The 11084-nt window shown below is 41.1% G+C and overlaps 1 protein-coding gene and 1 non-coding gene across 3 annotated transcripts; both read right to left on the bottom strand.

The window, feature by feature from the left end:
• Nucleotides 1–249: 249 nt before the first annotated feature.
• LOC138605945 (matrix remodeling-associated protein 8-like) lies at nt 250–9558 on the bottom strand. 2 transcript variants are annotated; one of them, XM_069678406.1, is made up of 12 exons: nt 9342–9558; nt 8663–8689; nt 8257–8562; nt 6996–7097; nt 6769–6902; nt 6476–6655; nt 5037–5178; nt 1388–1546; nt 1275–1299; nt 1105–1190; nt 952–1023; nt 250–863 (listed from the first exon to the last, which is right to left on the bottom strand). In XM_069678406.1, exons 1-12 carry the CDS (start codon nt 9391–9393, stop codon nt 841–843), a joined length of 1308 nt encoding a protein of 435 aa, XP_069534507.1. In that variant the 5' UTR covers nt 9394–9558; the 3' UTR covers nt 250–840. The 2 variants fall into 2 exon arrangements, with proteins under 2 accessions (XP_069534507.1, XP_069534506.1); XM_069678405.1 differs by having other exon boundaries at nt 250–747.
• Nucleotides 9559–10639: 1081 nt separating this feature from the next.
• On the bottom strand, nt 10640–10711 carry trnae-uuc (transfer RNA glutamic acid (anticodon UUC)). Its single transcript has one exon. It is a non-coding gene; the product is annotated as a tRNA-Glu (tRNA).
• Nucleotides 10712–11084: the final 373 nt, after the last annotated feature.

Genomic DNA, 11084 nt, shown 5'->3' with positions numbered 1-11084 from the left:
AGGGTTGTTGTTTTGCAGCATGCTGGCCAACTTTCACGCTGTCATCATTGTTGGTGTTAAAAGTAAAACCTGTGGTTTTCCACCTGTGACATTTCAAAATGTCAGCTCTTTAAAAAAGTATTACCAGACATGAGTTCTGTCCACATTCAGTCAGGATTCTTACTGTTTGATATTCACAAAGTTATCTGATCACAAATGGAAGAAGTATCTCCTCGAGCAAATCGTGTAGAAAAAACAGCAATCAGCATGAAACATAACATTTTAATACAAATGAAAAAAGAAACATTCCATAAAAATTACAGTCCAAGCATCAAAATAAAACATTTTTACATACACTGCTTCATTGGTCAGTTAGCATACAGTTCATAATAGCCTACAGGAGGCAGTCCACACTGATTGTAGCGCTTCAGTGGTGGGTCAGTTAAGCTGAGATGGATATGACAGTAAAACAGAGAAGAGCAAAGATGAAAAAATCTATTTGTCTTTTAACTCCAGGAATAAAGATCAGAGCTGTGCTACTGATCATCAACTTTATTCAACTTGTACAAACAACATGTCTTCATTTAACAGTCAAGGCTTGGTTTAAATTCTCCTCTGGGGGGCGTTAGTGTGCCGCACACTGTCGTCAGAGTCCAGTATTTTTGGTATGAAAACAGAAACAGAATCTTTTTTTCTTTGTCTGTAATGTTGATACTTTAAAAACACATTTTTCTGTAGTTCACTTCCTTTTCTCTCTCGTTGTTTCTCCTGCTAGGACACAAGGAAGGTGGAGATGTTCAGTTTGGAGCGCAGCCTCTGGACCAGCCAGTGACCTCAGCTTTACTTTTATTTTTCACTTGGTCACTTAGAAAACTTTTGCATCTCTGAAAGAAAGAGAGACAAATTAAAGGTAAGGGCTTAAAATGAGAGAGCAGTCATTAAAGCTGACCTTGCACAGTGTGTGTAAGTTACCTTTGTCAAGATCAATGACTTTAGGCTGAGAGTTCATGTGGACCTTCTCTTTCAGCAGGTTGTTCTTGTAGTCTAGAATCACAAGGAAAGTCAAAATACACTCAGAGTCATGACAGCAGCCACTATCTATTCACACTCCTTTTTCTAACTCACCAAATCTTCTCTCCTCTCGACAGCACACATTCATTTCAGCGATGTCCATCTCAAACTCCTCTGAGCTGCTTTGACTTCTGCTGGACCTGTTACAGTAAAGAAACATCTTAGTGTGTGTCTACAGGGTGAGGATGGTGACTATGTGTGTGTGTTTGTGTGTTCTCACTCACCTTATGGATACCTGAGGAGTGTACTCTGAAGACATAAGAAAATAAGATGAGATTTAGAAGCATAAATTCAATTTAAAGCACTTATTGTTACATTGAGGTATTGCAGGTCTGACCTTTAGTTCTCCGTCTGCGTGTGATGAGGATGATGATGAGGATAATGAAAGCCAGGAGCAGGAAGGAGGTGAGGACGTAGCCCAGCGGCAGGAGAAAGTGGTGTCTTTGATCCGGGAGAATAACATTGATGACTCGCGGTGATTCAGCCTTAGTGGTGTCTGAGTAGTACAGAGATCGCAGCAGTCAGCATTTAAAGTTGCTCTGTTCTTCATTTTTCTCTTACAAACAGACCAATGTGTCATCCAGAGGTTTACAAATGTAATAAGTAGAGCCAGATCTGACATTACACATCTCATGAGTTACACAGAAACAATCTATTAAGTCCAATAATAGCTGTCACTTGTTGTATTTCTTCACTCCTTGTTGTAGACACTCTCTGTGGCTGTGCAGATTGTCAATACTTTAACTGAACAGTGTGAAACAATATCAACAAAACTCTTTCCAAAGCCCTTGCATGATAAGTGCTAAACCTACATTTTTCATCTGTTTATAGGTTCAATTCTTTTTCCAAATATAATTTATTGGTGGAGTAGCGTCCTCATGTTCTTTTACAGCCAAAAAAACATGCTTAGCCACAATAGCTGCATGGCTTTCAGCAATGCAATGTTGGTCATTTTCTCCATCGTTTGGGTCCGCACTGAAACATTTTTGGTGCAGATATTCAAGTTACCCAGAGAATAAATCTTCCAATGGGCAGGGTGTTCTAAGAGCCTGCTGACATTTTTTTTGTAGCGCAACCAGAAGAGCTAAAGGTTCAGCTTTCCTGTGAAGTATGGCAACATCAACATCACGGTTATCGATGATAAATTTCTACAAATTATCCCCAAAACTTTTATGTAGCACAATCACGAGGTTGACATTTGAGTTTGAGTGAAACAGCTGGACAAAAGTTTTCTGGATTTACATAAAAATTGGTAAAGACTGAGGATTAAGTCTTACAACTTTGTATCTAGAGCTTTTAGCTATAGCGCCATCATCAGGTCAAACTTTTATTCTCAGCTGACCTTTGTTTTTTGTCGTAACTGGCGAATGTTAGCACGCTAACACACTGAAACAAAATAAAACAGTCAAAACATGACCTCCAAACATTGGCACGGTTAGCATGCTAATGTTTAGCTCAAGTGCTATAGACATGGAGAAGCTAGCATGAAAGCTAATAGACCATGTATGCTTCAATATTACATTGACCAGGGTACTACTATATGATTATTTTCATCAGATAACAAGGAAATAATTTAAAGATGGAAAATGTTCTGTCTTTGGAGAACAAATGTCTGCTTTGACTGTCTTTCTTACTTTCTTTGTCGTTAATTTGTTTCGGACGATTATTACATTTAAGATGAGGACTTTTGAACTTAACGTCTGCTCAACTGAATCATGTCATTGCTCTTGATGAATCTGTTGGTTTGTGTTTCATGTGTGTCTGCAGTGGCTACATCTAATGCTAGGAGACAAGAGTTTGAGCTCACTGGCAGATTTCTCTTCAAACCCAACGGAACTCGTTTATAGTCTGTACAGGTGGCACACGGTGTGTCATGCCACGTACGCTCCAACACCTTGTTTTACATTGACATTTCCTGGCTGTAAAAAAATGCTCAACACATTTCCGTGGCAATGAGACATAATGAGCCTGTCAGCATTATGTGATGTGTGCGGTGCTGTGGCACATTGAAAAGCAGAGGAGGAGGGGAGGCCTGGTTTCATTTTAAAAAAAAACAGTGCAAGGCAAGAAGCAGCTGTGCAGACCTCAGACTCGACATATTTGAGCCAGAATGAGATCCAGACAGAAAAGTCATGCTGTGATTTACTTTTCCTGGCAGTAAAACACAGAGAATTAAGGAGAGGAAGAGAAGTGAAGGAAGGACAGAGAGGGGTGGAACAGAGGAGGAGAGCCAAGGGAGAGGAAGGGGACACGGGTGAGATGTATCTCCAGAGGCCTGCCTCACAAAATGAAGCTAGAAAGACCTCGCCCTGTGATCCTCGACCCAAACTTCCAGCACATACACAGCTGCAGCTTCCATGAAAACATCTTCATTAACATAACAAATCCTCTGATCCTGTTATTTAGTTACATGACATTTTCTCCTGACAAGTGGAACATGTGTGTTTGTGTTTAGACTGCTACGCCTGCTCTCCTTACCCAAACTACACTGAGAAATAACTCTGATGGGTGGGAGGGAGGGGTGACCTACATCCATTCTTCCCTATTTCAACAGACTCCTCTCCCCCTCCTTCCTTCACTCTTTGTGTATCTCCCTCTATCTCTGTCTCTCCATGTCTACCCCTCACAGTGTCTTGCATTGCCAGCTGCTGCGCAGATGAAGCAAACTTCCTCCTCTCTTCCATAAACTAATCGAAAAAGAGTTTTCTTTCTTTATAGGTAATGGCAACAACAGACTGGGAAAGAGGGAGTAAGAGGAACGTGAAGAAAATAAACAAACCTGAGCATGTGGGATCCTCAAAGGAGAGAAAGAGCAGGACAGAGGGGACACAAGAAAGAGTGAAAAAAATCCCCCAGAATATCAGGAGAGAGCCAAAGTCAACAGGACAGCAGACGGTCAAAGAGGGCACAACAAGAGCAGATAAGAGGAGAAAATACTGCAGAAGGAAGAAACTGAGCAAACTCACTACTGTGCTGGAGATAAATCAGTTATACGTCTTGTTTAAATTCCCATGGTACAATCCTTCTGTATTATTACAGCCCTGAGAGCGAAGGATTATTTGTGTGGGCAGAGCTGGACTTCAGTCCTTAGACTGTATCCGAGAGATTCCACTGAAATGAGATCGGACTTGGCACGCTCTTTTACACACAAACACACGCAGACGCACACACACACACACTCAAATGGAAATGGCCACAAGCATTTAGCATTTCCAAACCTCTCTCAATGATTTTCCCACATTGATACATCCGCCATTATCGGCTTTGTTTCAGTAACCTACTGGAGACACAGTCACACGCACCAGAAACGCTCTCATTCTCCGGAAATTTGAGGTAGGCAGCTGGCATGCCAACAGGCCAATCCTCTTCTCTCGTTCCCTCTATTCTGCAAATATTTCAAGGCACCTTCAAGCACTGAGAAATGTGGACTAAGCAACAGAGAGGATCAGGCACAAAAGAAAGTGGATGAACTCCCAAGCATATTCAACTACACCACTGCACAAGGAAAAAGCCATACAAACAAACTATAATAAGTAGTGCTATAGGATTGAAACATTTGAGAACAGTGGGTTGAGAAGAAGGTGAAAGGCGATGAGGGCGAGGATTGGAGGACGGGGTTGTAAGGGTGTGTGTGCGCGGTTTCAGGGATCTGGCGTCAGATGAGCTGACAGTGCAAGAAAAACATTTCTCAAGAAACAAATAGAAATAAGATTCCCCCTGCTCCAGTCATCTCCTCTTCCTCTGCTATTACTTTGCTCTGTGGAGAGTCTGAAGGGGAACATGGCGAGGATGAGTGAGGACAAAATGAGAAAGCACGGAGGGGAAGGCTGAAGGAAAAAACAGATGTGTGTGGAGTTTTCTCATCTTAATTGTACACATGATAGTTCAAATCCACTAATTTGTAAAACATCCTCTCTGCTAAGGAACTCACACGGGCCTGTAACTAGAGCAAGAAGAGGGATCTGAAGTTTATATCTGTGTGTTACCTTTGTCTTCACTGGGCAGGGCTTTGGCTGGCAGGGTGGGCTGTATCACTGGTAGGTCCACAGTGACATGAAACTCTCTTCTCTCATGTAGACCACAGTAATGATGGTGGAGGTGGCAGGAATACTTCCCCTGGTCTGTGGGCTGTTGTTAAATGCAGACAGTCAATACAACAAATACAAAATACTGCATGTCTTCCGATGAAGCAATCTGTGATACGAAAATGCATACAAAAAGAAGGTATGTGAAGACAAGACAACTAAATAAAAGTTTTAAAGGTTTCTGGTTCTGGAGAAGATTTGTTTACATTGCATGTTAGAATAATTACATACGCTAACTAGCACTACTCCCAAAATTGCCTACAGCTGAGACTAGTGGCAATGACTAATCTACTAACACTGCCATTCCCAGAGCAACTAGTGTTTGTAAAACTAACCACAACTGAAATTGTTTATACGTATATGTTTGGATTGACGCCAACCCAACTTCAGGTATTGACACCAACTCAATGTCAGGTATTGACGTCAACCCAACGTCAGGTATTGACATCCACACAGCGTCATGTTTTGACGTCTGACCAACTGCAGGTATTGACGTCAACCCATTGTCATGTCTTAACGTCAACAGAACATCGGGTTCTGATGTAAACTAAACATTGGTCATTTTGTGACATCAATCCAACGTCACTTTTTGACATCCTGCCTTTCCAATGCTGAAGGTTGACATCAACCCAACAATGGGTTTGGATGTCAACCATATATTCATATAAAAGCAAACAACATTCGTCCATTGCTGGAGGTTTATGTTGAGGGAAAGTCTGCTTCTGACGTCAACCTTATTTTAATATCCAACCAAAATTCAAGTCCCAAAATTGCTGGTTGACGTCACAACCCAAAGTTGGGTTGACATCAACCAAATGTTGGCAGTCAGCAGAGTGTTGGCTTTGGCTGACTGTAATACTGGCCCAGTTCCACAGTGTGGTTGTTCAGCTTCACAGCCTCCTGAGCCTGTATTTGAACTAAATGCTCTGGTTCATGAGCAATATCAAACACATTGGGACCCTTGAGATTCTGGGTCTATGAGTCTTCTCTGCAGGCTACCACTGTTGGCACAGAAAGACTGGCAGGATGTGCCTTGTACCAAGCTTTGAATGCCACTGTTTTTTTTAATTAATGTGATGGCTCAATTGTGGCTGCCAACCTCATTTTCGCAACAGAACATTAACAAGAGCTGCATTAGTAATGGAAGTTCAATGTTTTCTGCATTCATTTGAAAAGACTTTTATCAAAGTGCATGGGCACACTTACTTAGTGTAACCCCTGTATCACTTGTATCACTTGTCATAGCAGTTTATTTTTCTTTGTTTACTAAAACAATCTGGCTCCTTAAATGTTTTCTGTTATGTTACTCTACGTTGACACACACACACACACACACACACCTGCAGATCAGATATAGCAAGTGAAAAGTCCCCCTCTGAGAAGGCTTGGTTGCTGATGTTCATCTTCCTCTGGAGGAACAGTGGTCCATAGCTACGCTGTTCCCCAGATGCATACAGGTCCACCAGCCGGTCAGCACGGTCGTGGCGGACTCCTGCGGACTGTCTGTCCCAATGGACCACCTGGAGCCACCAAGGTAGGGAAGATGTTACATTTCTCTGCTGATATCACTTATGCATCTAAATTGAAAGTTAACCTGGACTGAGATTGTAAAGACAACAAACAATCCACACACCTGCTGGTCCTCCTCCTCGTTGCTCCAGTCAGTCCACACATTGCGTCGGTTGATGCACGGCAGAACCACGGTACTGCCAAGTAGCACCACATACACTGCCTTTTGTCCATCCCAGAAGCGCTGTTCTTTGCGGCCTTCAGAGTAAGTGTATGAAAAAGACAAAGCAAGTGAGTTTTAAAGTCTACTTGTGCTTCAGATGCTGATAGTTGGTGCAGTGTGATACATACGGGATTTAGTGACATTGAGCTGTACCCGGACTGTCTCGTACAGGTGGCAGTAGAGATGGTGGAGGTTACAAGAGTACAGACCTCTGTCGTTCATTGTCACGTCTGTCATCACACAGAAAAACACAGGAAATTGCAAACATGGTAACACTACCGATATGTTGTTTATCTATATACTGTACATGACAATGAATACCATTTCATATTTTTCGAGTTTATTTGTCAAAATCACGGCATTGGCTTTTGGGGCTTTAGAGAACTGGTACTTTCTTTTTAAAATGATCCTTCTCATTGGTGCAGCACATGTTTGTGAAGAATTCCTTTTTCTGTTTGTTTGGTTTAGCTGCTGGAAATAAATCATTGCAGACAAGCAACAAGCAAGCACAGAAGTTCAAAGAAAGAAAGAAAACTTTTGTTATTTGAATGTTGGAATTTCCCATGAAAAACGAAAGCACCAATGTGGAACGGTTTGTGAAACTGCATGTTTTATGACCTTGTTTGAAACAAAGCCCATCCCTGCTTACCTCACAATAATCATTTTTATGACATAGAACATTGAAATAAAATAAAAGTAAAATAATGATTAGATTTCATGTATTAAGATCTGGCTTTCCAAATCTTCTGAAACATTTCCTTGAGGAAGCCCTCAATCTGCCTTCTTTCAGCCATATTAAAGTAATAATCGCTGAATGAGGTAACACAATGGTGCCTATGGCCCACTGATGAAAGCGTTTGCATTTGCAGGATTGCAGCGTCCAGTTAGTGACGCATTTTCCATCACCCAGCAGTGGTTGGTCTGCCAGAGAGGGTAGGTGGAACTAAGCGGTCTCTGCAGGTGTTGCGAGTAAACAGTAATTTACTATGGCTGAACAAACAAAGAAAAGATCGATGACTACAGATACAACTTCAACAATAAGTGAAAATCCAAAGAAAAAGAAACAAATTCGATTCTCAGATGGATGCTCAGCGAGGAAAATCAAGAGTTACACCCGGAGCCAACCGTGGACGTCACACATGCGACACTGTTCTGATATCTGGGAAGTGTGCTCCCGCAATTACTGTTTATCGTCATAGGTGCCGCCAAAGACAATGAAAGTGAGATCATCAAAACTACCACTTTAATGTGGAATTGATACAACTACCACAAAAAAACAAATGATTTAATTAAGGTCATTTAGGCAGCTGTTATAAACTAAACAATCTGACAGATAACATGTCAGTCACAATAAGTGGCGAGGAAACAGACAAAGACAGTGAGTGTGACCTTTTATGACCAGGGAGAAGTTTCCGTCCTTGAAGGCTGTTTGGCTGAGGCCGACCCTGCCCAGGTTGTAGGAGTTGTAGATCCTCTGGTCTCCTGCTGAGAACATGTCCACCACCCTCTCCATGGCGTAGTCTGGACGGGCCCGGTACATATCCCAGTGGACCACCCTCTGTCTGTCCCTGACCTGGTCCCTGGTCCACACCATACGGCCACTAACGCACTGGAGCAACACCCTCGACCCAGCCGGGGCGCTCACATTGTACCCTGCCACCACCACGCTGCTGCTGCTGTCGGACTGAGCTGAAACTGAAGAGACAGAGAAGGTCTGGAGTTTACACTACAATCTCTCAATAGAAATGCTTGGAGAATAACAACCGCATAGACACACATACGAAGAGAAACATACCTGCAGTGAAGAGGCAGGCCACAGGGACTGAAACAGAAACGGTGGGGAAAGTGAACGGGATAATCACTTAAGCAGACCCTGTCAGACTACCACTGCATGTTGTGTTTAACAAGTATAACTCTTGTTAGAACATAATGCTCTCTATGCTTTGATTAAACTACAACTGAGACTGATTTAATTATTAAATGATTCAAGGTCAGTCTAGAAGCATATGACACTTACAAAACTAGATATGTCTGACTTAAGGCTAACCTTTAACTAATACTCATAAAGTGCAGTTCAGTGAATATCTTTGTTGATACTTTGGAAACTGACTGTAAAATTAATCTGTCAGGAATGTGTCTGTGAAGCATGAGGTGGGGAGGAGGACAGCATCCTGTCTGGTTTTAATATTAGCTTCAAAATATTCAGATAAATAATTGGTCTCTAGGCTACATGTCAGCACATTAACTACAATGTCATTTGCTTATTTTGAACTCATGAAACATTAAGCTTAATCTATTAAAACAGAAAAAGAAAAAGAGAAAAAAAACCTTTTTGATCTGTTTATCCATGTACTTCTGCTGCAGACTTTGACCTTAATTAGCTACTGTTTGAAATGATTAATGATGCTATGCACATACCTGAGATTTAGCCTATGTAATATAATTGTGCACTAACCAAACTCCAGCCTACTTACTGTGGATCAGAAGGAGAGCATGAAAAATGATGTCCTCTCTCTCGGTCTTCATGCTGTCAATGTCAGTGGTACAGTCAAGGTACTTCAAGTCAAGGCTGCGCACCTGGCAGACGGACCTGAGGGTAAGAAAACACGAGCCGTTTATCCGCAAACAGCAGCAGAGGGCCTTGAATTGGTCGGAGTTTTGAGTCTAAAGAAGTAACAAGCAGCGCCACGTTAGGGCTTCAACAACAGAACCGACACGAGACCGAACAGAACTGATCCCACCCGGGAAATGAAACTCGACTCCACCGGTCTGCAAGTACACCTCCCTCCTCCCAATGCTCACAAATTAACTTATAACCGTAGCAACATCATCTCCACTTGAATATAAAATATAGTTAGTCCTGTAGTGGAGATTGATCACTTTTATTTTATTAGGCTATTTGCTTCTTTTCACGCATTTGAAAAGGCCATTACCACGTGTACTCAACGAATTTGTGCAAAAGGCTTATTCTACTTTTCAGACTAAAAGTTTAATCCAACATGTACAATATAGTAAAAATGCATTCTTATTGGTTTCTATGTGTCTATTCAGCAGTATAAAGTCATATAATTATTATGATGATAATAATTATTAAAAACTATTTAAACTAGGTAATGGTTACTGATTATATAGCCCACAGTTAATAAATTAGTTGATTTAAAAGTGTTGAATTTTAAACTAAAAAATAACTTTCTATTACTATGTATGACATTTTTTCCCACCCCTCTTTGATCTCTGCAGATGATACTTCGAGCATCAAATCAAACTTTTGGTCAGGAGAGACAAACAAGGCTATAATGTGTCCTTAGTCATCATCAGTGTTCACCTTTCATAAATGAATCCTCGGAACACATTAACTCCCTCTATAAGCCATTTTAAACAACACCTTTTTTAAAAAATATATTATTATTACAACGTTTAGCACATTTATCCAACAAAGGAGCTCAGTATCCTCAGGTTTCCACTGCGCTTGCTGAAGCCTCTCCTTATTAGCTGAAGGACGACCCCTGGTGGCTGATATCATCATCAATAACATGCAGAATTTCTGAACAGTCAACAAGGGTATCATCCACTAATATTTCTGAATAATGAAGGTCCTTTCTTCAACATTAGTTGATTTGAATGTATTTTTCAGGAGAGCCCAAGAGCACAGCGACATTCTTGAGGATAATATATGTACTGTTTCTTTAGTGAGACATATCTCATCGGTAGGGGCACATCGTGATATACTGTCTTCTTGACAATGTATCGCTCCCTTACTTCAAAAGGGGCGTTCCCATACCGGGAGTCGAACCCGGGCCGCCTGGGTGAAAACCAGGAATCCTAACCGCTAGACCATATGGGACACTGGCATTGTGCTTGACAACCTTACAATAGAAATTTGACTGTGGTCACATAATCACTGAAATGTCACCATCCCAAAGAATGAGGTAATTCTTTATCAAATTAAATAGATAAATTGCAGTAACGACAAAAATCAATATTACAAGAACGGTTACGTTATACCAAAGTAATGCTCTGTAACAGTGAATATCTTTTATTGTAGACTTTATCATATTAATCGACCTTATGCTGTAAAAAAAACAAAACATGTATCAATGTTTTATTAGATTGTTTTACATTTTTATAGCAGAATAAAAGTAAATCTTACTGTCCTTGCCAAAAAAAGATATTTAAAATATTTTGTGGCGATACCAAGGATGCTTTGGGACCAGCGC

Source organism: Semicossyphus pulcher, unplaced genomic scaffold (genome assembly GCF_022749685.1).
Source record: "Semicossyphus pulcher isolate SPU_LCO1_2020_fin unplaced genomic scaffold, fSemPul1.0.p SCAF_3, whole genome shotgun sequence".
Classification (NCBI taxonomy): Eukaryota; Metazoa; Chordata; class Actinopteri; order Labriformes; family Labridae; genus Semicossyphus; species Semicossyphus pulcher.
Note: the sequence above shows the minus strand (reverse complement) of the source record. Positions and strands in the feature narration are given on the sequence as shown.

Coding starts and splice junctions, on each gene's coding strand:
- LOC138605945 (XM_069678405.1), bottom strand. CDS start 9,393: ATGAAGACCGAGAGAGAGGACATCATTTTTCATGCTCTCCTTCTGATC. Junction 7,098..8,256: donor CTTCTCCCTGGTCATAAAAG/GTCACACTCACT, acceptor GTGTGATGACAG/ACGTGACAATGAACGACAGA. Junction 1,024..1,104: donor TCGAGAGGAGAGAAGATTTG/GTGAGTTAGAAA, acceptor TTGTGATTCTAG/ACTACAAGAACAACCTGCTG.